Here is a 26,860-nt window from a genome sequence, read left to right as displayed (position 1 = left end):
AGAGCTAATTTTAATCTTCCAGAATCGCACCACGTCCTACGTGTTGAGATCTTGAATATACTAATTGAAATTATTACACGTTTACATGATGGATTTTGTCGATATACATAGTAAAGACCAAAAAGAATGTTTAACATTTGAGCATGGGTTTCCACCTGTTAAATACCCACTGTTGTCAGATTTATAACTATGAGAAACCATGAAACGGGTGTTCTTGTCGCTGTGTGCGGTCTGCACACTGCCGCTATTTTTGGTGGTGTTTATTGTATCATTTAGCCCTGAAGAAGTTGTGGGGAACTCCCTATATGAAGAAACACGTGTTAGCTGGGCAAAATATGAAAAGAAAAGAAATAATTAGAAGACTAATTATTGTGCATTCACTGTTCACATAATGTGTGGTATTATCTAGCGGGTGCTCGAGGGAAATTTATATAATATTACAGTGTCCCTTTGGGATCTAATTTAAGGTGGCAGGGTGATTTCTCCTTCCATTTGAGTAATGCGACATGCAATAAGGCTCCTCCTAATAGCATGTGAACTGTGATAGCCATAGCTCACCATATTGGTATTCACCCCATTTGAATAGCCGCACCTGGATGTTGTGCTCCCCATCACCAATCACCCCATTAGGTGCCCACTCCCTTTGTGCCCTAAATTGCCTCCACCAACAAAGGCCTCCTTTAGGACACTCCAGGTGCCAGTGGGGGCTGGTAGGGAACAGTGGCTGGGGCAGGGAGTGATAGAAATAAAAATAACAGAAAAATAAACTTACCTGCTACTTGCGCTGGTCACCAGCCGTGCCCTCTTCGCCACATAGGAGCCTGGGACACAGGAACCAGGAAGCAAGCACCCAGGCTTCCGGCCATCACAACCCTGCAATGCAGCATTGTAACTGGTCTGAGTTCTGTGGTTCGGCACTCACATGGGGAATGGAAGCCTGGGCATGTTCTTCACTCAGGCTGTAATGCAGATACCCATCCCTCGTTTGCCAGATGGCATTGTCTACCCATCACCCACTCTAGGTGTCATCAAGTGGTTCATGTCCACTACATGTTCACTATGAATACCCTGATTCCAAGTTTTTTTCTGTAAGTGCTCCCATATTTCCAATCCATTTAAGCAAGACACTAAGGGGGTCATTACAATGTTGGGCAGAAAGCCACTCCCGACACAGACTTGGAATTGGGACCGATTGACTTGGGGTTGGCAATTCCGACCGCCGGATTACGATGCGACCAAACAATGTCTGGTCGAATTCCCATTGTTTCCTATGAGAGCTCATGTTACGTCTGACATCCATCCATAACACAAGCTCTTATGGGGAAATAGGGTGTGCGTGGAAAACCCTGCACCCTGTCACAGGCACCCAATGGTGCCTGCCACACAGTGCAGGGTTTTACAGGGGGGTCCCTTAGGTACCCTTTGGCCATCAACTTTAGGCTGCTGGACTAGGAGGCCCTGCCAGAGGCCCCCAATGTCACTGTACAACTGCCAATCAATCAAAATAAGCTTTATTCGAGATCACAAAGTGAGTCATAAAAGCTACAAAATACATCGCTACAATGATTTAAGAATGACCAAAAATACAAATTAAAAACAATTATACAAAATTCATCCTTATTTAAAAATTGAACACTTATAATATTAAAAGGTCTAACATGGTATCACGATGATATAATTACAATTTACAGCTTTTTCCTACGATTTATGACACTCAACAAAAACCGCGACATTACAAAGCATGTAAAAATGTCTGGAAGCGTTTGCAAGTATGTATACGCCGGACAACAGTATCTGAAGCCCAGCTGTAATAACAAGGGTTTTATACATTTCTGTCTCAAACATGAGAAGTGTTTACAAAACAATACGGTGTACAACAACCTTTCTGTGTAGGACAGGCTGATGCAGAAAGGCCATTGTAAATCGACATCATAATCCCGAGGGCGAAAACGTTGTCCATTGGGTTGTACCATGCGGTTCCGACTGACACGAATACTCCGCGAGTCGGTCGGAACTGATTAGAAATGACGCGCTTTTTACGTTCTGACCGTGAACATCATATTCGGGCAGTCGGAATGTAAACCGATGAGAAGGTTAGAAGGGCTCCGACATGGTTGAGGACATTCCAACTGTCGGGAGCAGGCTTTCCACCCGACATTGTATTGAGCTCCTAAATAGTAAATTCACAAACTGAAAAAAATGCTGTATTGAAAGAAGGGCAGTTGTACAGTAACTAGGATAACAGGAAAACTAGAAAGTGGATATAGCTTTGGATGCCTTAGGTCTGATTGACAGGCCCTTGCTGAAGTTGATTTAGCTAATGACTTTTAGATTCAATCTCACCTCTGGCAGCCTAACCATCTTTCACCACTCCTCAGTTCCACCAAGAAAGTCTGGTGGTGCGGGAGCTCACATTAGGATGACTCCTCAACCACCATGTCTAGTCGAGTTAAGCCAGTAAAAGACCACCATGAAAGGTGTGGGAGACTATTTAAACTTTCATTTTAGTGTTCTTTACCTGCTGGGAGCCACTCTCCAACTTACTTGATAGATTAGGCATGCGGGCTCTCGCAAGTTTTCCTCACTTTCAGGGTACATCCCCAGTCAGTACATTTTATCTAAATAAACCCATCCACTTTTGCCATGGGCAGATTATCTCTTGTGTTTTTGCTAACCAAAGTAAATCATCAGAGGTTGCAAAGACCTCCATCAACAGGTATGAAAACTCAAAATGTGATGGAATTTTCAAGTGTGACATACTGACAAAGGAATTATTCACCTATGAAGCTCTATTCATTTCTCCCTCCCAAGGAAACTGTGAGACTCGCTGTGACCATTCAAAAAACAGAGGCCCAAAGATTAGATATTTCTTGAGATACTGAGTAAAAGCTCGTTTTTGACCCACACGATGTGCATATTTTCTCATCAGAATCAAAAAATCTGAAAATTGCATATGGTTGTGTATTGGAGAGTTCGTGAGTAGAAAAGGTGTTCAAGCTGTTCTTGGTAACCCACCCTAGAGACACAATCCTTAAGCAGACTAAAAGAAAATTCGATAGAACGCTTTAACAGGCTGAATTGAAGTTGTAAGTAAAAGAGATTATGTGGTATTGTGGGCAGCAATTGGGCTTGTGCTAGATGGACCTTGGGATTTTACTGGATTCATAATTCTAGACAGGGACATTTTCTTCTATTGCCTTCCTTGAAAGACACACCACAATGGATACAATAGTCATGAAAATGAAACTTCACATCATTACCAATTCGAGAGAGAACAGAAATCCCACCTGACACAACAGGGGAAGAGTTGAGAGTTGCCATGGAGATGTTCCCCTGCTGCAGTGTTGAGGCTGGCACCACAATTCCCTGTGGGTTGCTTGACACTGAAGTTATAGAGTTCGGAGAATGCTGTAGGAGATCCTACAACAAAAGCACAAATATGGTCTTTTTGAACAAAAATCAACACTTCTAAACAAAGCAATATCATATGCATGTCGCTGTTCTACCATTAGACAATGAATGGGAACACGTGCACAATCAGGGGTGTAACACAGGGCCCTGCTGCTCCATCCATTTGACAGGGTGGCACTCATGTCTGTTGCGATATAAATTCAGTGGAGAACAACAAGCAAAACAACTGGCAGCTTATGGAAGTTGCTTTATTACCCCGAGTATAAAACAACATACCTGCAACATTATCTGAATTAAAATGGGCAGTGGAAAGGGCCTAGCAAAAATCTTCCTTCTAGGCTCTAGCTTTCTCAGACTATTAGAGGGAAGTTAGAAAGAAGAGGGACACCTGCAAAGGTTAGACAACACAGAACGGTGAAGCCACTAAGGGCAAGGCAGAAAAAGCACTGGTGAGGAAGGCATGACAGGGAGTCAAGTAGGAAAGGGAAAAAAGAAAGGGGGAAGTGACAGGTGAGAGTGAGGTAAGAGGCATACCAAAGGCAGGCCATGAAGCTCCTGCGATGAAGGTGTGCACCCATTCAGCCCATGGCCAAATAATATATATGATATATGGGAGACTCAGGGGCCCCTTCTCACATTCTGCAGGGGTGCCCATCATTTTGTGTTCCGCCACAGTACATGCAACATAACCCAGGTAGCTTTCTCGCAGGTCACAAATCGATCTTAGAAGAAAGAATATGATACACAAAGCTTTTTTTTAAATGTTTTTTACATCTATCCATGAAAAGAGATGTATAATCTTATGAATTCTTTAAATTTCTGGCTTTACTATTGCGAATTGGGCTGTTTTGTTAAGATCGTGATTTGAACAGGATCAAGAAAAACAATTTTAGAGTCAAAGTTTTAAAAAATTTTAAAAAGCGACAATCCGATTTGCATTTGCCTCACTCACAAAGTTTTACTCGAATATAGTACAAATAAATAGCTAGTTTAACTTGTGTCTCTTTAGCAGTTGCTGATTTGTGTCCTAAAAGAAGCATCTATCGATTCCGTGTTTGAAAGAGGATGACCTATTTCCACCCCCCAATCTCCATAAGCCTCGGTTTCACAGTCACCAGGAAATGAAGAAAATCATTTAAAACAGAAATTGACATTACTCTTAAATTTTGAGTTTATGTACACATGATTGTTTTATTCACCTAGGCTTGACTATGTTTATTTTTTACCCCTTATGTGAGAAACTTATTTGCGTGGTAAAACATTCCAGATTATTTGCTATCAGACTACCTACATTTTGTCCAATATGGAGCGCGGCGAGGAGGGAGGGAGTTTATACAGTGCTTCATTTGAGCTGTTGGCTTCTGGTACTTGGCACAGGCACTTAATTTTTAACACCGGCACTTATAACACTCTCCCACATGGTGGCGCTCTTTGTCTTATTTTGAGATAAGAACAAAAACAGTTGTTTAATAATTCAATATACATTGAAGATGACTAATACCTACTGCCGAGTCCCCCCAAAAAATAAAAAAAATAAAAAAGGGGCAGGGTAGAAATACCTTGACCTCCTAGACCTCTTGGAGGGGTTCCGCGGAGACCTCACCTGGGGCAATAAAAGCATTTTTTTTCCAGGGGGACACGCACTGGATCCACGACTCCCACCAGATTTCTTTAAAGAAGAAGCATAGGCCCCTGTGCTCCACTAATCCTTAGCCCATGGGTGGGTCAGTCCCGGGGGCATTAGGAATTATAAAAAGGAGGGGGCATAGGACCCCCCTCTTGAGGCTCTTTTGAGCCTGGGGACCACCAACTTCCTAAGGCTTATCTTTTAATTTAGGAGGGCCTTTTAGACCCCCCTACCGGCCCAGGGACCTCTACCTCCCAGGTGCCACATGCAAAAATAAATTGGGGGGAAGCGCAGACCCCCCCCCCGGCACAAGGACCGCCACCTCCCCGGGGCATAAATACATGTACAAGAGGCGGTCTACATGGATCCCTTGCCCTGGGAACTACAACCTTCAGAGGGTGTTCTATTGTTTTTAAGGAGGGGGCTGCGTGGACCCCATGCCGGGCCATTCTCGGCCCAGGGACTACCACCTCCCTGGGGCAGGCCGTTCGAAATCAAAGGAGGGGCAAGTGGCCCCTCTTCCGGAGCCATACATGGCCCTGGGGACTGCCATCCCTCTGGGCCGGCTCCTTCTATGTTCCAGGGGGCCCACCTCCCGGAAATAGCTGTTTGCTGTGGCATGGTGGGAGCTTTAACAGCTCCCGCCAAGTCACATCAAACACGCTGTTTCCAGCATGGAAGAGCTGATTAATGCTCTTTCCTGCTGGAAGCAGAGCTTTCATCTGTTTCCCTGTCCACTGTCATGCGGTCAGAGAAACAGGCAAAAGGATTGCTGTCACAGACAGGGAGCTGCATGTGTAGCAGCTCCTTGCTTTCCCCCTCTGCGAGAACAGTCCCCCCTCCACCTTTGGCAATCTCCCACATTGCCCCAGTTCAGGACCTGACTCTTCAGATGACTCCAGCACTCAACGAAGCCGCCTCCTATCCCCCAGCACCTTCAGACCCTCACAGGTGAGTAGCTGCGGTTTACCACCCCTGATTGATTGATTGAGCTTAAAGAGGGAGAGTAGGGGTCAGAAACAGACAGAAATGGGAATAAAAGAGGTCAGACACAAGCAGCAAGAGGCAGAATAAAGGTCAGAAGCTAGCATAAAGAGGCTAATAAAGGTGTGAAACAAGCAGAAAGAGGGAAAATAAAGGCCAGAAACGATCAGAAACAGACAAAATATAGGACAGAAACGAGCAGCAAGAGGCAAAATAAAGATCAGAAAAGAGCAGAAAGAGGCAAAATAAAGGACAGAAACAAGCAGCAAGAGGGTAAATAAAGGTCAGAACCGAGCAGAAAGAGCAAAGTGGAGATCAGAAACTAGCAGAAAGAGGCAAACTAAAGGTCAGAAATTGGCAGAAATAGGCATATTAAAGGTCAGAAACAAGCAGAAAGAGGCAAAATAAAGGACAGAAACATGAAGAAAGATACTAAAAAGAGATCAGAAATGAAGAGAAAGGCAAAATAAAGGTCAGAAACGAGCAGAAAGAGGCAAAATAGAGATCCAAAACTAGCAGAATAAGGCAAAATGAAGGTCAGAAACAAGCAGAAAGAGGCAAAATAGAGATCAGAAACTAGCAGAAAGGGGCAAAATAAAGGTCAGAAACGAGCAGAAAGAGGTAAATTAGAGACTAGAAACTAGCAGAAAGAGCAAAATAAAAGTAAAAAACAGGCAGAATAAGGCACAAATACAGATTAAAAACAATCAGAAAGAAGCCATAATGACACTCGGAAGCCAAGAGAACTTTATCCCGAACCAGTAGTGCACCAGGAGGAGCGTTTGCAGAGAGGATGAGAAATGGAGTGAGTCCACCGACGAGATCTCAACAATCCGGTTGTAGAGCACTTAGTGGTGGTAACAGGAGGGGTTCTAGACCCCTAACTACTTTCAGCTTCCAAGGGGACTTAATTATGGGTGGGGGAGCAATAATCCGCCCGATCACTGAAGACTATTTTGGTAAATCTGTGGAATTTCACAGAGTGAAACTTCGCGATCTCCACCCAGGCCTAGCAGAAAGAGGAAGAATAAAGTTCATCGACAAACTGAAAGGGGCAAAACAAAGGTCATAAGTTAGCAGAAAAAAGGCAGAAAAATTAGAAGAACCCACTCAGGCACTCATGCGCTCACTCACAGACGTACTCAGGGCACTCACATACCCACTCACACACCCAGTGAGACACTCACGCACTCACTCACACACCCACTGAGACACTCATGCACTTACCTGATCTCAAAGGTTACAGGTTAAAGTTAGGCAATAGAATTTTTTTTTAAACTTAGAAATTCACTGAAAAAACAAACAGTACAGGGACTTCATAGTTAGGAAATACAATTTAAAAAACCTCGGAAATTGTCTGAACACAAACAAAAGTTACAGGGATGTTATATTTAGGCTCTAATATTTAGAAACACTCAGTCACTGGATGATGTCATCAGTGATGTCATTTGAGGTGTCATCAATGATGTCACTGAGCCTGTCATGAGTGATGTAATATGTAATTAGCAGTGCATTGCGGGGGCACGAGTTATAGTTAGGTCCACTAACTATAACAGCCGAATTTCTCTTGTTTTATACGAGTGAAATGTCCAACTAACTATAACATCCCTGAAACCTATGTTTTTTCCAGTAAATGTCTAAGGTTTTTTAAATGCTAATTTCTAACTATAACGTCCCTGGAGTACTTGTAGTGGAGCTCTGCCTAGCTCCATGCAGTAAAAAAACACCTCTGTGGAACTATGCGGGGCTCCGCTCTACGGCCATCATATAATAAAAATCTTTTTAAAAACCTCTTACCTTGTCTTCTACCTTACCTTCTCCTTGCCACGGTGCCTTCCTTCTTCCCGCATCCTTCTCCTCGCGTCCCTGTAGGTATTACGTCTTCCGTAAAGTTCACGCATTACGCAAACCTACACGGCGGCGAGGAGGGGGACACCGGAAGAAAGGAGGAGGAGGGAAGGCAGAAGACAATGTAAGTGGTGTTTTTTTACATTTTTGTTGATGGGGGCTAACGTCGAACTCCACTCTGCCACGAAGGCAGTGATTTGCCTAACTTCGCGCTCCCAGAGGAGCTGGTAAATCTCTGGAAACTCTGCTGGCGGAGCGGAGTACGACGCCCAGGATTAGTTTTTCAGTGAATTTCTAAGGTTTTTTAAATGCTAATTTCTAACTATAACGTCCCTGAAACCTATGTTTTTTAGTGAATTTCAAAGGTTTTTTAAATGTTAATTTCTAACTATAACAAAGTAGTCTCATTTGCAGGGTGGTGGAGAAAGGTGAGGGTGGCCTCCAAACACCTCTTAGCAATCCCACTGTGTGGGATTTACTAGAGGTAACAGGAGGGGTAGTTAGCCCCCAATGTCAACCTCAGGGGTCAACTACCCCTCCTATTACCTCCAGTGAGTCCCACACAGCAGGATTGCTAACTTCTCCTACCAGACCACGCCCCCTTTCTCCACCACTCTACAAACACGCCCCCCGGCGTGTTGTAAGTTGGGGAATGAATTCCCTTTGAATACTGAGGGTCAATGGGGGCACACTTGCCCACCAGGTACCTCCATTAAGCACCACAGAGCTGGCTTGCATAGAGGTGGTCTGAGCCCACACCTGTTTTTACACCACTCTGCAAATGCGGCTCCTGGAGAAAATATGTTTTGGGATCGCTCTTTCTTCTCCGCACCCCCTTGACCAATCACTCCAAAACTTTTAAGACAGGAGCTGACCTCAGTGAACAATTCGTTTTGAAACTTTCGTGAAAATTCGTCAAACGGCACCGAAGTGATTGGCAAATCAAAAAATGCTTTTTCTATGGAAACTAGGTTCTAACTATAACTAGAACCTGGCGTCCACCAGTAGGATATATACATAACCTACTGGCAGTCGCCAGTAGGTAGTCACAGTTAGAACCCAGTTTCCATAGGAAAAGTATTTGTTGATTTGCTAATAACTTTGGCGTCGTTTGATGAATCTTCCTGAAATTCTCCCAAAAAAGTCTATCCAGGTCAGCTCCTAGCCTGAACGTTTCAAGGTGATTCGTAAAGCGGGGACTGAGAAAAAATGGGGGTACCAAAACTCGTTTTCTCCATGTTAATTTTCATTGAAAATTCTGCTTAACGGAATTTCCCCAAATTTGGTAGAAAGGTAGAGCTTGGTTCAGAAAGCAACCTTTATTTAAATGGTGTAAATCTGTTCAGTAGTTTTTGAGAAATTCAAAAAATAAGAGTCAAAAAATCAATTTCCCGTAGGCAACTTTGTGCAAGGCTACAGCTAAAACTACTGAATGGAATTACCCCAAATTTGGCACAAAGGTAGTGCGTGGGCCATAGAGCGACCTTTTTTAAATGGTGTAAATCCGTTCTGTAGTTGCTGAGAAATTAGAAAAATAAAAGTTTCAATATCTGGGCGGAGCTTCAAGTCCCGTGCGCAAGCTTCACTGTGATTGTCTGCTAGTAGTGGAAACCAAGACGTGTTGGCAGCCATCTTGTGGCTCGGTAGAAGCGAGTAACTCAAAAACAGAGAAACAAAGGTATAAAAACAAGGGAAGGGGGCAGTGTAGAATCACCCTGACCCTCAAGGCATGCTCAGAGGGTCTTAGAAGGACCCCTATGGGCCAAAAACTTATTTTTAAAAAAATGAAAAAATAAGCGGAATTTGCGCTGGGGTCGCGGGTGTTAATTTAATGAGGCCCTTAGGTTGGCTAGGTTCCGGGGGCATTTCTTAAAAAATAATAGCAGGGGCTCGCAGGGGTTGCGGGGGCCTGCTGGGGTTCGCGCAGTCCCGGGGCTTCACTCCTGTTGGGAGGGGGGTTGCGCAGCCCCCCTCCTGGAGGCCAGTATGTGCTTATATCCAACAGGAGTGAAGCCCCGGGACAAATCTTGACGAAATTTTCCAAAAAGTTTGGATTAGGTCCACTATTGAAAGGATGGGGGTGAATGGTGTAGAAGGGGCTGAGAAAAAAGGGGATCCCAAACATGTTTTCTCCAAGCAGTTTAGATATGAAACTTTACAGAAGACTACAGGTAAAACTGCTGAACGGAATTACAGCATATTTGGCAGGGAGAAAGGTGATGGTCCAGAAAGCACGCTTTTGTTTAAATGTTGTAAATGTGTTTAGTAGTTTTTGAGAAATATCAAAGTTTACTGATATCGATATTTGAGAATTGTGACATGTGATTGGCTGAGGGGTTAGAAGCACATGCTTGCCGCTCATTGGCTGTGAACTGTTGAAACCAGGAAGTGTTGGTAGCCATTTTGTGATTTAGTCCGTTAGCTCGCATGTCTCTGTGTAGAAGACATCGGGTCAGCAGTTTTACCTCTGTGAGGCAACACTAGCATCTGTGTGCGATATGCCTTTCACACTGCCTCTCCTCATATCACTAGGTCACGGCTATGGCTTTGGAAGCCCGTTTGTCGGCTCCCACCTCTCTATGTTTGCAAGCTAGTACGCTGCTGTGGGGCGCAGGTGTCAGGTTGCCCCACAAGATTACCTGTTTCTTGCCGAGAGATCTCGCAGAGACGACATGAGCTATCCCCCTCACGCCCACCTTACCCCACTCTAGAATTGATAAAAAGTTAGGATGAAGATGGAAATGGGGAAGGTAACTAAAAAATAGCAGGATGATGTCGGGAACGTAGTAAGGGAAGTCCCTCTGTTCGGATGAACCATGGACACCAGCTGGACAGGGAGATAAGACCTGTTACTGATTTGCACAGACAAACCTTCTACCAATCATTAACATACACTCATGCGGAAGTCAGCGGTTACCTCATTCTTGGACATCATGGTTCAATAGCCATCTTGAGGATAGAACAAAAAAGGCGTGCCACAGTAACTAGCGCTCATGCGCAATGTACAGAAAACCAAACAGCGCTCCTGCGCAATGTACCAATATTCAAACAGCGCTCCTGCGCAATGTACCAAAATTCAAACAGTGCTCCTGCGCAATGTAAAAAATCAAACAACGCTCCTGCGCAGTGTACCAAAAAAGCAAACAGCGCTCCTGCCTAATGTACCAATGTTCAAACAGCGCGCCTGTGCAATGTACAAAAACCCAATAATAAACAGCGCTCCAGCGCTGTGTGGCAATAATAAGGGAAGACAAAATAAGTGTTCTAGTGCTTCAGGGTAAGCAGCAATACAAGTGCACTAGCGCTAAGGAAAAAATCAATAAGTGCTCCAGCACTTCAAGGTAAAGTCATGGGCACACAAATAAGCGCTCCTGCGCAACAAAGAAAATGAGGAATGAAGCGCTCCAGAATGGCAAGGCAGATGCGCGCTCCAGTGCTTCCAGGCAAGATAGACTAGCGCTGCAGAGCGGAAAGGCAAGGTCACGGACACTTCAACAAGCGCTCCTGCACAGCAAGTTGATGAGCAATGAAGCGCTCCAGCACGGCAAGGGTTACCTGAAGGACGTTAAGGAACACGGCTGGCATCCGGCAAGGGAACTGGCAAAATGTGAAGTGCCGAACTGGGGGAAAGCCGCTACTGTTATGCAGATTCCCCCGGAAGCGCTTGTGGCGTAGTAGTGGTTCCGGCAAGGAAAGCTGGACCGCTAACCACTGGAAACCCTCGAGGTGAGGAGGCTCACTTCCAGCATGAGCCGCGATCAGCCGCACACAAGCACCCAGGTAACAGGGGGAAGGGGGGCACAGATGAACCATGACAGCAGGTGTCCCTTTGCAAGACTGGGTGCGAACTGTTGATAAGTCAGTCGCATTATATGAGCATTGAAAAGCCATTTTGTGATTGAGTCCGTCAGCTCGCATCTGTCCGATGCAACTTTGAAAACATACCGGAGCTCTGTCTGTGAGAGATACCCCTTTCACGCTGCTTCTCCCCACATCAGCAGGTAACGTACCCTGTTCCCCTATCACCAGCATACCTCCAACAACCTTATTGGGCCCGCAAGTCTCCCTTTGCGAACCACTGGTGGGCTTGCAGGTGTTCTGGTGGGACTTCTCGGGCTGCCGATGTATCTGTGAAGCCAAGACTGGAAATATATTGCAGGTCTCTCTCTGCGAGATATCCCCTTCACGCTCCCTCTGCCCAACATCACCACTTTGCAGCTATGCCTTTAGAAGCCAGGGCGTTGGCTTGCAGCTCTCTACATTTGCGAGCTAGTACACTGCTGTGCCTCTACCCATGCGAGCTAGTACGCAGCTGTTCCTTTGGGAGCGGACGGCCCGTAGTTCTCCCTCTGCGAGTGGAGCACACAGGCCGCAGGTGTCCCTCTGTGAGCCTGTGTGCGAACTGTTGATAAGTCACACTATATGAGCATTGAAAAGCCATTTTGTGATTCAGTATGTCAGCTTGCATCTGTTCAAGGCAATTCTGAAAACATACCATAGGTCTCTTTGTGAGAGATACACCTTTCATGCTGTCTCTCCCTACAGCAGCAGATAATGCACTCTCTTCCCACATCACCAACATACCCTCAACAACGTTCTTGGGCCCGCAAATCTCCCTCTGCGAAGCAGCTCTTTGTCCACCATCCTCGCTCACCACCCACAAACAAATGTGACAGGAACGTTTTCAAATCTTGAGCCTAAAAAATCAGCTGGTGTTTTAGTTTATTAAAAAAGTTACTTGTGAGGTTGGACAAATAAGAATCTTAGTCATGTATCGATTTACATATAGAACTGTAGTGTAGTTCCTATATTCCCAATAGGCTCTGCACATTGGGATAATATATCCTATAGATTTGACATAGGACTTAGGTCAGTAGGTCTCTATTGAATATACTAAACTTAATTGTCAGTGCCAGCTAGCTCAGAGCGGTACAAAAGGGGGTGTTGGTGATGGATGGAGCATCTGAATCAATCAAACACTCACACCCAGTCAAAAGATCAGGGTTTAATCCATCACCATTTTTTAGCCCACTCTGCCACCTCAGTTCAGACATGGCTATATGCAAATCAATCTGACCCTGTGCCTCATGGGAACAGTCCAGCCTGAACTGCCAAGCCATGTCTTCCCTGGACCGGAAACAAGCTTCAGAGGACCGGTTTCTGGCATTCCAGCCGTCTTCAGCCCGGCTTGCTTGAATCCAGTGGCAAAGTGAGCAAGGGACTCACGTCTGAGCATACCCTGCCACACTTATGGCGGCCAAAAGCGGTACAAAAGAGGGTGGTGATGGACGGAGCATCTGAATCAATCAAACACTCACACCCAGTCAAAAGATCAGGGTTTAATCCATCACCGCTCTTTAGCCCACTCTGCCACCCCAGTTCAGACATGGCTATATGCAAATCAGTCTGACCCTGTGCCTCATGGGAACAGTCCAGCACGAACTGCCAAGCCATGTCTTCCCTGGACCAGAAACAAGCTTCCGAGGACCGGTTTCTGGCATTCCAGCCGTCTTCAGCCCGGCTTGCTTGAATCCAGTGGCAAAGTGAGCAAGGGACTCACGTCTGAGCATACCCTGCCACACTTATGGCGGCCAAAAGCGGTACAAAAAAGGGTGGTGATGGACGGAGCATCTGAATCATTCAAACATTCACACCCAGTCAAAAGATCAGGGTTTAATTCATCACCGTTCTTTAGCCCACTCTGCCACCCCAGTTCAGACATGGCTATATGCAAATCAGTCTGACCTTGTGCCTCATGGGAACAGTCCAGCCCGAACTGCCAAGCCATGTCTTTCTTGGACCGGAAACAAGCTAGCTCAGAGGTCACTAGAAACTTTCTCGAATTCAGAAGAAGGGATTCGTTTCTGACAACCGCATAAACATGACAACTTTGTTTCCCTAGGACTGGAAAGTATCTTCAGAGTCTTAGAAACAATAGATAAGTATTTCACTCTGTCAATCGTGCATGCTTCGTTTCTACAGAGTTGCAGAGAAATAGTGAGACTGGCGTTTTCAGTAAAAGGTTTATTGAACAGTCTTATTTCTCATGCAAGAGGTATGAACTGCTACATTCGTTAGACAGAATGCAAAGTATAATGCGTACAGCGAAAATAGTATTATGAAATAATACTGTAATAGCATTGTATGGTTTCTGAGCCATATAATAATACCTACATAAATAACACAGGCTAAAATACTGAACTGAACTGCTTGCAGGCTAGGTCGCCCCTACCGCTGAACAGCTCCTCCTGTTCACCGCCCGCTGCTGTCCCAAGCGCGAGTTTGCGCCTGCTGTGCCCTGCTATCACCGTTGTGTCTTGTGGTTTGATTCAGTCTGTAATTCCTCCTTGTAATTCTGTGTATTTTGCTATATTGAACTGTTTTTGTCAAGCTCTTTTGCTCGCATCTCTTCCCCCCAACCCCCTTCTTGCTCTGTTCCCTGCTTTTCCCGCCATTGCCCCTACGGCCAGGCCCCCTTGCTGCCCCGCTCCTGCCTTTCAGCTGCACCTCCCTCCCTTCCAGCATTAAAATGGCGGCGGCGCCCCTGGCATGCCAAAGGCAAGCCCGTCTGGGCCCGTCCGTGCCTTGCCCGCGCCAAGCACCAGAACCCCTGGACCCCGCGCACGCCACGACGCCAGACTCCGATACAACTCCAAAACCTTCCACACTCTCAACACCGAGTCCACCACTGCTTCCAGGCTGCCCCGAAACGCACCTACGGACCCTTCTCCTGCCACGCCTGCAACTTCACCTGCGACAGGACCGCCAAACCACCAAGGACTGGACCCAACCACCTTCGCTGCATTCTCCTCAACACCCGCTCCGCACGCAGACACACCGTCGAGCTCTGGGACCTGCTCAACAACCTCACCCCAGAGGTTTCCTTCTTCACCGAGACCTGGTGGAACGACACCTCGGCACCGGACATCGCCATACACCCACGCAGAACACTGCCTCAACTCCGCCAAACACCTGCACTTCCGGATCCACACTGACCCCAACACCACCCTCAGAGGAACACTCATCTACAGACCCCTAGGCCCTTTTCAGCGACCCAGCACCCACGCACTCGCCTCCACGGACTACATTCTCCTTGGGGACCTGAACTTCCATCTCGAGAACAACAACGACACCAACTCAACCAGCCTGATCCCGAACCTCGGCCTCCGACAACTCGTCACCGAACCCAACCACGCCGCCGGCCACACGCTCGACCCTGTTTTCTCCACTAGCACCCACGTTGTCTTCGACCACACCACCGAACTCCACGGGATCGACCACCGCTGCATACACTTCACCTTCAAGAAACAAACTACCGCACCTAACTGCTGCCCCGCCGCTGCTGGAGCAAAGTCACAACAGACCAGCTGACCTCCACCCTTGCCCACAACACACCCACCAACCCCACCGACCCAGACGCCGCCGCCCGGAACTCAGACAGTGGATCGACGATTGCGCCAACACTCTCGCCCTGTGCAAGAAACCCTCCAACAACAACTCCAGCAAGAAAGCCACCTGGTTCACCGAAGAAGTCCAGACCTCCAAACGTACATGCCGGAAACTGGAGAAGAAATGGCTCCACGACCATACACCGGACAGCCACGCAGCCCACAAGGACGCCACCCGCCAACATCACCAACTCATCAGAACAGCCAAAAGATCTTCCTTCAAAACCCGCCTGGACAACAATGCACACGACAGCAAAGAGCTTTTCAACATGCTGAAGGAACTCTCCAACCCCAACACCAACAACATCCTGCCCTCGCAAGATCTGTGTGACTCACTGGCCACCTTCTTCCATCACAAGATCACTGACATCCACAACAGCTTCAACACCTCGACCACCCCGACCACGGCAGACCCCACCCCGAACGCCACCTGAACCAACCAACTGACCTCCTGGTCCCACGTCAGCAACGACGAAACACGCAGGGTCATGAACTCCATCCACTCAGGATCTCCGTCAGACCCCTGCCCACACCACGTATTCAACAAAGCAGACACAACCATCGCACCCCAACTACGGAAGGTCATCAACATCTCCTGCGACACAGCGACATTCTCAGAAAGCTGGAAGCACGCCGAAAACAACGCCCTCCTCAAGAAGCCCAAGGCGGACCCCAAGGACCTCAAGAACATCCGGCCCATCTCCCTGTTCCCCTTCCCAGCAAAGGTCATCGAGAAAATCGCCAACATGTAGCTGACCCACCACCTCGAAGACAACCACATCCTAGACCCATCCCAGTCAGGATTCAGATGAAACCACAGCACCAAGACTGCCCTCATTGCCGCCACAGGCGACATCAGATGCCAACTAGACAACGGCGAAACTTCAGCCCTCATCCTCCTGGACCTATCAGCTGCCTTTGACACGGTCTGCTATTGCACACTAAGGACACGCCTCCAAGAAGCCGGAATCCAGGAGAAGCCCATGGAATGGACAACGTCCTTCCTCTCCGGCAGAACCCAGAGAGTCTGCCTTCCACCCTTCCGATCCGAAGCCACCGACATCATTTGCAGATTACCCCAGGGATCATCCCTCAGCCCGACCCTGTTGAATGTCCACATGACCCCCCTCGCACAAGTGGCCCGCCAGCACCTCCTGAACATCATCTCCTACGCCGATGACACCCAGCTCATCCTCTCCCTCACCAAAGACCCGTGTAGTGTAGTTCCTATATTCCCAATAGGCTCTGCGCATTGGAATAATATAAACAGCAGTGTAGACGTAGGACTGAGGTCGACTAGGTCTCTACTGACTATATTAGACTTAATTAGTTTTGCAAGCTAGCTCAGAGGTCACTAGAAACTTTCTCGAATAAACAAGGAGGAGTTTAACTTCCCTGGATAGACAAGAAGGGATTAGCTTCTGACAACCATAAAACATGACAACTTTGCTCCCTCAGAATAAGAGTGTATCTCTAGAGTCGTGTGAAAACAATAGACAGCTATTTCACTCAGTCAATTGTGCATACTTAGTTTCACCAGAGTGCAGAGAAATAGAGATACGGGCGTTTTCAATAAAAGGTGTTTTTTTATTGAGCAGTCTTCTTTCTCATGCAAGAGAAATGAATTGCCACAATTGCAATACTTATAGTAAAGTAAAGTGCGTACAGTAAAAGGAGTATTATAAAATAATACTGTAAAAGCATTGATATGGTTTCTTAGCCATATGATACTTTAAAATAGATAAAATATATACATACATAAAAACATTGACTAACATACTCAACTGGTGCTTCTAAATACGCCTACCCCGGTGTACCTGACCTAAGCCTAATACGTGGGAAGGAGTAAGTAAGTAGCAGTTTAAGTTAAGTTGGTTTTGCCAAGAATCTGAATCAAGAATTCTCTTTAAGGGTTTAGTCAGCTCCGTACCTGGGTAATAGAATGCAGGAGGTCTGGTATCTCTCTCTCAGGACTCGATATCCCAGCAACCCGCAAGGGCGGCTGGAAACACCAAGCTGGATTTCTCGGCAGGAGAAAAGACAGCGTCTCTCTTAGTGCGTCAAAAGGGAGGGGCGGCGTTCGTGGGCTCTCGGGCAAGTAGATAGCCCCTCTGCTCCAAACCACCGTGTGTTTGCTTAAGGCAACGTTGGTATATTTATACCTGAAAGGTACCGGGTTTGATGTAAGGTTGGACTTAAGACGTCAATAAAAGATGTCACTAAGAACTGGCCGTTCTTTTCAGTGCTCGCAGGAGTTCTAGGACAAATCAAAACAGAAGCATGGGGAATTCCCAGGTTTGGTTTGTTTAGAGAACTCATTGTACTTTCTAGGAGTCTGGGGAAGTAGCCTTGCTTAATTTGGACTGCATGGGCTACGACTAAATATGGATATGATTCTTATGCCTTTATAAGGATATTATTTGTTATAGCCATACAAGGGCATAAATTGGAAATATAGGATTAGGGTCCTAGATAGAAATACAACACCCGCACAACGCCAAAACCAACCTCCACGAAGGCATGAAGGCAGTCGCCGAGTGGATGAAGAGCAGCCGCCTGAAACTGAACTCGGACAAGACGGAGGTCCTCATCCTCGGCCCCACCCCCTCTGCCTGGGACGACTCCTGGTGGCCGACCACACTGGGAACAGCACCAACACTCACGGCCCACGCACGCAACCTAGGATTCGTCCTCGACTCTTCCCTGTTCATGTCTAAGCAGGTCAGCGCCATCTCCTCCTCCTGCTACAACACCCTCTGCATTTAATGTCCCTCATTACTAAAACTAAGCAATAGTAAACATATAACGATGCATGTGTGTTTTCCAACCCACCCCAAAATACATAAATCGCATTTGAAATGGTATATGGTAAATACACGAAAATAAGTATTGGTACTATACGCTTTTCAAGCAGTGGTATCATTCAGTTAAAAATACATATATATATCAGCTGAATGAATTGCGAAAATTACACATGAAATGGTTCTGAATACAGAAAAGAAGGTCGAGACCATTCCATCACATATTAATACAAAATGCTGTACATGTGCTAGTGGCTGAGGTAAAATATTGTCTCTAGAGTTCCTAAAAATAGAAGCTCTGTTTTCTAAGAATAGTTCTACTTTAAGCAGAGTACATGTGCCAGAAAAAGGTAAATATTTTGGAAGTGAAAAAAAAAAAATTCGCTTTCAGGGGAAAAAATAGTTCCAAATGTTTTCAGTAGCTTTTGTTTATCAAAGCTGAAAGGCGAATTCAGAGTTCAGGGAACGCTGTGTGCTCGTTGCTTTAAAAGAATTTATTCTCGTTGTTCAGGGGAGAACATCATATCAGACAGACTCGCAAAACATTGGTCTACAACATCAGGTGAAAGTTCGACCAAGTTTGAAAATGCCGAAACAGTGCATGTGTGAGAATGATTGCTATCATCGATGTCAGGATCAGCAATGCTCACAGAAGGTTGTACCTGTGTGATGCTGCTCTCATCTCGTACTCCACTGCCACATACTCGTAGTGGTGAAGGCTCAACGAATGCCGTCATCAGAATAGGTAGCCGCTGGTGACAACACGATGCATGAGCCGTTACAGGATTTAGCAAGGTATCTGTATCCATTGGTACTGCTGATGGTAGTGTAAGACAGACGTCCAACACGCATTCTTCTCCGCATAGCATACATCGAAGCACAGGTAAGATGCAATTTTGCCAGATAGGTCTGAATGAAAGAAACCAGGTCATATTTAGATCTCTTAGCCGGGCTAATCCGAGGACTTTAGTTATGCGCTCCCGATAGCGTATAGCTAGGATCGTTTCTTCCATCGGTGCTGGAGTCTTGTCTGCGGCTTGGCTTGCCATATCGAAGCAGAAGGATCAAAAATAAAATTCCTTCCACGAGACCCAAAAGTAGAGGTAGGCCGCCAAAGACAGAATGGACAAAATTGGGAAAAATGCCCAGAACTGTTTCGAAGGGTGTTAACAGTCCCGAAAAAATTGTCTTAAATACATGTGCGATGCCACTGGTATCAGACATGTTTAAAATTTAGCTTAGCATTTCTACGAAATGCACGGGGCAACTTGTTGATAAAAGGGAATGTATCTCTGCCGTTGTCCTTGCAACTTGCAGATCATACGTTTCTTTGGACGAGGTCAAAGGCACAGTTGTCTGTAAAAGACTAGACTTCATTCTGCTTAAAGTATAAATTCGAATAGAAGAGATATTCAAATAAGGCCATATTGCCGCCTCCATGTCTGGAGTGCTGTTTGGATACAATACTTGCATACAGCAAGTGACCATGGAACTAACGCTCACGAGATAGGCTTTTCCTGGCACCATGCCACAACAGCTGTGGTCATTTATTAGAATATAGCTCCCGTTGAAAAGCTGTCTAAAGAATGGCTCTATCTGTGTTGCAGGAGTGCCGTGCAGGTGACATGAAAGGTTATTCGAAGACCCTTCGCAGGCCCCATGCAAGTTAATACCTTTACACAGAAGTGTACCACTTAGTGATCTTTTTCAATTGTTACCACTAAGAAATACCTCTTTTTTCTTTGCACTGTGACATGTGTGTGTATAAGGTAATTTCCATGTTGACTTGATGTACCCTTTACCCAACCTTTCGTACTGGCCCGCTGGTATATACTCTTGGCAGTATTTAAATTGGAAAGTTGTTATCGGAATTGTAATTATTCTGTGTATTATCCATTCAATGACCGGTCTTTCTGACATTGTCAATGGTAATCTCTCAAGTTTTTCAATGCTCAGAATCATATAGTCTGCTCCTTTTTGTGCCAAACTAATTTGTTTATCAGTAAGGTTAAAGATAGAGAATAATGACGTTGTGTTGATTAAACGCCATGGCACGTAGCCTGAACGCAGATTTTGCAACGTCCAGCCAAGCTGTACAATAGAACGCAATTGGGACTGACCATGTTGTAACATTAGCAAGTCCTGCTTCATTATATCAATAGCAGATGATACAATACTGTCCAGTGAATATATTCTGGAGGACAGAGTCATTAACCCATTGTCCACAACAGAAAGTGTTTTTTCCAAATGAATACGATCAATTTCTCGTATTTTTTCTGCTGTTTCAATTTGCATTACTTTCCAAGCCTCGTTGTAAGCAGCGTATATACCGGCCGCTATGAAACTTTTTTGACGCTTTTTGCGTGGTCCCAGAATAAAATCACGCAAGTCAGCACCGTCTTTAAGTAAAGTCAAGTGTTGCTTAATTTCTACCAGTGTGGATTTTTGTAGCCATTCGAGGCATAGTTTCCCTACACTGTATGTTGTAACTATCCCTGGATGTTGTCTCTGGGAGTATCTAGGGTCTGGCCTGGTCATTTTGAACCCCTGTGTTTTGTTCAGGAATATATCTTGACAGTTATTTGTGTCTGTGGGCCAGATCAACCATTTTTTCCAATCAGGATGTGTTCTGTTTTGGTATAAAATATTCGATACATCTATCTCCACATCTGTAGTCCTATTACTATCAGGTATGGGCTTCGGAATAGACGGTTTGTTTAAGTCTTTTATCTTAGCTAGGCCAAGACAAGTAGTCTGTTGAATGGTGTCATTCAAGAATATTATTTGTTCTGGGATCATGCAGGCTCTAAATAATGCTTCTAAACCTTGGACCTGCCATTCTTTTGTACCCCAGATGTTTTTTGTTTCAATGTTGTTTTTCCAGAATTCAAAACCAAATGTAATAATTTTTTCATAAAATGTTTCAGAATAGATCAATTTAGTATTTGTCAGCATTGTTTTCATTCCTGTCTTATTTAACATTTTAAAATAAAACGTTTCTGCATCACTTGTGTTAAACCCTGAGAAGTATGGGAATTTCTCATAAAATGTTTTCGAACTGCTTTTAGGCGGTGTTGCACAATGTACCCATTGATTAGAATTAAAAACATTTCTAGGTTGAGCAGATTTATGCAAATAGTGATGAACAAAATGATTGTAGCAATACATTTCTTCATAATTTGATGAACCTTGTAAATAATCATGTTCTGTAAATTTTTCTGACATTACTAAATGTGATATCATATTATCAATGTTTTCAAAGTCCCAATCATCAGAAAAAGTACTTGGTGTTACAAAGTCACTTAAGGAAACCTTGAACTGGTGTGGATATTTCAAGAGCTCAATCGGGCCATAGATTTCATAATCCGTTTTGTCCCATGCTACCCCACCGGGTATTTGATTGGCTGTGATGTTCACTGACGACAGATCTCTTTTCTCGATGTGAGATGACTTGTGAGACTTTAGGACCAAGTTGATGTTCTGACTTGCTGTGTCCATTGTACTGTATTTTCCTTCAATGAATTGTCCAAACAAAGAACCATGATGAGCCAAAGCAGGAGGAAAAGTACACCTAACACAATACAAAATTCAATCCAAGGAGAAATCAGATAGGTTTTGTTTAGTTGATGAAAGAGTTCAGTTACTTTGTCTTTGAAAGTTTTTGTTGCTGACGTTTCTTCAGGCTCGTTTGGATCTTCAGAAAAGTCATCGAAATTGATGAAGTAGCCAGATGCAGTTCTGTCAATTGTTGGAATTGCTTCCAAATTTTCATTTGCTTTTGGATTTTTCTTTGTTTCATCAGCATAGTCTGAGGCTACATCGTTGTAGACTGGTGTTTCTTGACGAACTGTTGCAATTTGGGTTTCAAGAGGCATAAGTTCCATGGCTTTACTGCATAGTCCTTTTTTATTCACTGCAGGTTTATCGAATGTGATTAGTCTCTCAGTTTGAACCTCTTGTATTGTAGCAAATTTTGGTACTCTGCTATTTCTTGGGAGTCCACTGGGCCTACTACTTATTATTGGCCTCATGATTGTGGTTTTACCAGGTCGATGGATACAACTCGGTTCTCCTTTTTACCAGCAAGGGGCGGTAGTACAACTGATCTTGTTCCGCTGACAGCTAAGACAGGTACTGCTTTTCTGTAAGAAGGCCCAAATTCCTTCGTTACCGCGATCTTCTCTCTGACCAGATCCCTAATCTTTGGAATCCAGACAGGCCTTGCTGGGACAGGTGGTTTTTCTTTAGTGGCTGTTGGCTGTTGCTTTAACTTTATGTTGCTCAGGCTTTTTCTTGTTTCATTTAAGTCCTGTAAAACAGCCAAACGGTCTTTGATATCGAAGCATTTTTCTTCTACCAATAAAGTGTGACTATCAAGATCCTAATATGCATTTTTGTACCGAACAATAGTTCGTACGGACTGAGAACTTTTAGAGAATTTCTTGGCAGATTATTAAGACTACGTTGGACACTTGTTAAATGTTGGACCCACCCATCACCCGAACCTAATACCCTCCCCGTTATAGATTGCTTTATGTCCCGGTTTTTTCTTTCCACTACCGCATTTCCCTCAGGATGGAAGGGACAAGAGTACCGCAATGCAATGCCCATGCTGGTCATGGCCTCCTTGTAAGCCCGAGTGCTAAAAGCAGGACCCTGGTCAGAATGTAGCATGTCAATTGCGTATGTGCCGATAAAGACTCGCAAATCTTTTATAACAGTTCTGGCGTCAGCCGAGAGCTGGGGCCACATCCAAATGAATCTCGTACAGGAATCCACTGCGACCATGATATATTTATAGTTGCCATCCCTTTGTAAGGGACCACAGTGGTCCAGGTAAACACACGCTAATGGTTTATCTGAGATTAGAAGGGGCGTCTGTGCTGGTCGTTTCACTGTTGATATTTTCATTCTTTGGCATATTTCGCAATCTAGAACATAGTGCCTAGTTTGTTTTCTCATACGCGGCCACCAATATCTCTGTTTTAATAACGCTATTGTGGCAGAAACACCAGCATGTGCAGAAGCCAGCCCTTCGTGTGCGGCTATAATTAGTCCTAACCTGTGTTCCATGTTTGGAATTGCCCTATCCCCCACTCCAGGGATTCGAGCAAAAGGAACATTATTCACATCAGTTATGTATGAGTACTTTACTGGAAAGCCTTTCGGGAGTGTTTTTATATCATCTTTTACTGAAGCACTGACAGCTTGCATTATATCGCTGTCTATTTTTATTTTTGACCGGGTGATAGCAGCTACGGAAGCCGTTTGCACAGATGCCTTCGCGGCTTCATCAGCCAATGGATTCCCCGCATACTGGAGGTTCCAGGTGGGCTAGTTGGCCCCCAGGGACCCCCAGTATGCAAGGGGAATTAGTTCCCCCTCTTCAAACATGCACGGGGCTGCGTTGCAGAGAGGTGTAAAAAAGGGTGTGGCCTCATTACACCTCTCTGCAATGCAGCCCCCTGGCGCATACTGGAGGCTCCTGCTGGGCTAGTTGGCTCCCAGGGACCCCCAGTATGCAAGGGGAATTAGTTCCCCCTCTGAAAATGCGCCAGGGGGCTGCGTTGCAGAGAGGTGTAACAAGGGGCATAGCCTCATTACACCTCTGTGCAATGTAGCCCCCTCGCGCATACTGGAGGTTCCAGGTGGGCTAGTTGGCCCCCAGGGGCCCCCAGTATGCAAGGGCAATTAGTTCCCCCTCTTCAAACATGCACGGGGGCTGCGTTGCAGAGAGGTGTAAAAAGGGGCGTGGCTTCATTACACCTCTCTGCAATGCAGTCCCCTGGCGCATACTGGAGATTCCTGGTTGGCTTTCAGGTCTTATATAGTTAGGAATTAGCATTAAAAAAAACTTTGAAATTCACTGAAAAAAAACATAGGTTTCAGGCCTTATATAGTTAGGAATTAGCATTTAAAAAACCTTGCAAATTCACTGAAAAAACCATAGGTTTCAGGCCTTATATAGTTAGGAATTAGCACTTAAAAAACCTTTGAAATTTACTGAACAAACCATAGGTTTCAGGCCTTATATAGTTAGGAATTAGCATTTGAAAAATCTTTCAAATTCACTCAAAAACTATAAGTTTAGGGGTGTTATAGTTAGCTGGACATTTCACTCATACAAAACCATTGAAATTGCTCCTATATAGTTAGTTGTACTAACTATATTTCGCGCAGCCGCAATCCACTGCTGATGATGTCACATATTACATCATTCATGACATGGTCAGTGACATCACTGATGACATCTCAAATGACATCACTGATGACATCATCCACGTGACAATCACATACACCTTTCCATACACTCTTTGTAAAATAAGTATCATATTTGAATCCATTGTCACAGCAAAACAAGTATCTAAAAACCCACTCAGTGATTCATAGATGTATACACACATCTAATCACTTACCTGTAGATTCACTCATACATGCTGTCAATGAACAATAGAACACTATCAAAAATACTTATACACCTATATCGACATTACACACCAGCACACATCCTATTCACATATGAAGTCATCCTACTCACTTATGCAAACAATGGATCATACTTACATATTTACTTAGCTACACACTTATACAAACACAACTTCATCTATTCATTTAGATAGTAAGTCATACTTAGTGAATTATAAAATCATTATTACAAGTATACAGTTATCCATATAGTCACTCACACAATCATTGAGTCTTATGTATACTTATTTATATACAACAACTGACACATACACTGCCTTTTATTTTTCTAGTTTGTTGGACATGTACCATTGAGAAATATATTTGCTCATCACCACACCCATAAAGATATTCACTCACCCAAACAACTGTTAGAAAATGTAGTTTTAACTTCATATATCTAGTGAATCAACTATTCACACATCTTTGGGCAGTCACCCCCCCCCCCACTGAACCACACACACATTCTCTCTCCCATACAAATACTCAGTTAACTAATCAATAACTAATATAGACTTTCACATAGCTAGTAACCAACTGGAGAACCAGTTTACACAACAACTGACAAAATGATACAGATATTCACACAGTTTAGTCACTATCCACTATATTTAGTGAGACACTATAAATTGGTCAAGTAAATAGTCAATTACACTGCTACTAAATCCTCCATCCAAATATTTATTTTTATATAACCACTCATTCTTCAATGCAAATTGCTATATATATAATGCATATTTAAATAACGAAGCAAACCACATTCACTGGATGATGTCATCAGTGATGTGTCATGCCCTGAGATCCCCGATGTGCTGTCCCTTTTAGAAAAAACCCTATAAATGCATACAGAGCCCTTGGAGCGACGCTTTACGTTCTAGCGTCAAGCTCCGTCATTGCAGTTCCGGCTTGTTCCCGTTTTGCCTGACTTCCTGTTGGTCCTTCTGAGACCGGGTTTTTTCTCCATCCTACTTTTCTGAAGATTTCCTGCTCTCCTTACTGTTCCATGGCTTACGCCTTTTCACGGAATTTTTGTTGCATTCCCCTGCTCCGCCCGACGGCCGGGCTTGTTCTCCGCCGTCCGGCCGGACAGCATTTCCCGCAACCTCCATTGTCACCTGCTCCGCCCGACGGCATCAGGATTCAAGCAAGCCGGGCCGACGAGGCTGAAATGCCAGAAACCGGTCCCCGGTAGCTTGTCTCCTTTCTGGTGAAGAATTGGCTTGGTAGTTTGGTCTGCCCTGTTCCCATGATGCACTGGGCCAGGGACAGACTAATTTGCATATAGCCAGGTTCTGAGCTGGGATGGGGCAGTGAGCTAAATAACGGTGATGGATCAAGCCCTGATCTTTGGACTGGGTAAGAGTGGTCTGCTTAATTCAGACACTCTGTTCATCACCACCCCCTTTTCTGAATCGTTTTTGGCCACTATAGGTGTGGCAGGGTATACTCAGACATGAGTCCCTTGCTCACTGCTCCATCAGGATTCAAGCAAGCCGGGCCGACGAGGCTGAAATGCCAGAAACGGGTCCCCGGTAGCTTGTCTCCTTTCTGGTGAAGAATTGGCTTGGTAGTTTGGTCTGCCCTGTTCCCATGATGCACTGGGCCAGGGACAGACTAATTTGCATATAGCCAGGTTCTGAGCTGGGATGGGGCAGTGAGCTAAATAACGGTGATGGATCAAGCCCTGATCTTTGGACTGGGTAAGAGTGGTCTGCTTAATTCAGACACTCTGTTCATCACCACCCCCTTTTCTGAATCGTTTTTGGCCACTATAGGTGTGGCAGGGTATACTCAGACATGAGTCCCTTGCTCACTGCTCCATCAGGATTCAAGCAAGCCGGGCCGACGAGGCTGAAATGCCAGAAACCGGTCCCCGGTAGCTTGTCTCCTTTCTGGTGAAGAATTGGCTTGGTAGTTTGGTCTGCCCTGTTCCCATGATGCGCTGGGCCAGGGACAGACTAATTTGCATATAGCCAGGTTCTGAGCTGGGATGGGGCAGTGAGCTAAATAACGGTGATGGATCAAGCCCTGATCTTTGGACTGGGTAAGAGTGGTCTGCTTAATTCAGACACTCTGTTCATCACCACCCCCTTTTCTGAACCGCCCGATGGCCGGGCTTGTTCTCCGCCGTCCGGCCGGGCAGCATTTCCCGAAACCCCCATTGCTCACCTGCTTTCCCCAGACGGCCGGGCTTGGTCTCCACTGATCTGCAGGGCACACTTTTAGGTATTTAGGTTTGTTTACCTGTACCCTCCACCCGGCGGCCGGGCCTCGTC

The 26,860-nt window shown here is 45.2% G+C and overlaps 1 protein-coding gene across 2 annotated transcripts in view; it reads right to left on the bottom strand.

Annotated features, from left to right (window-relative positions):
• The window catches only part of PKNOX2 (PBX/knotted 1 homeobox 2), a 3,383,295-nt gene that overhangs the window by 323,475 nt on the left and 3,032,960 nt on the right, over positions 1-26,860 (bottom strand). For both annotated transcript variants that reach the window (XM_078683923.1, XM_078683924.1), the window contains one exon: positions 3,288-3,420. In XM_078683923.1, coding sequence (XP_078540049.1) covers positions 3,288-3,420 — 133 coding nt within the window. The remainder of the gene's footprint in view (positions 1-3,287; positions 3,421-26,860) is intronic.

This window comes from Lissotriton helveticus, chromosome 3_1 (genome assembly GCF_964261635.1).
Source record: "Lissotriton helveticus chromosome 3_1, aLisHel1.1, whole genome shotgun sequence".
In the NCBI taxonomy this organism is placed as follows: domain Eukaryota; kingdom Metazoa; phylum Chordata; class Amphibia; order Caudata; family Salamandridae; genus Lissotriton; species Lissotriton helveticus.
This window is presented reverse-complemented; position numbering and strand designations above follow the sequence as displayed.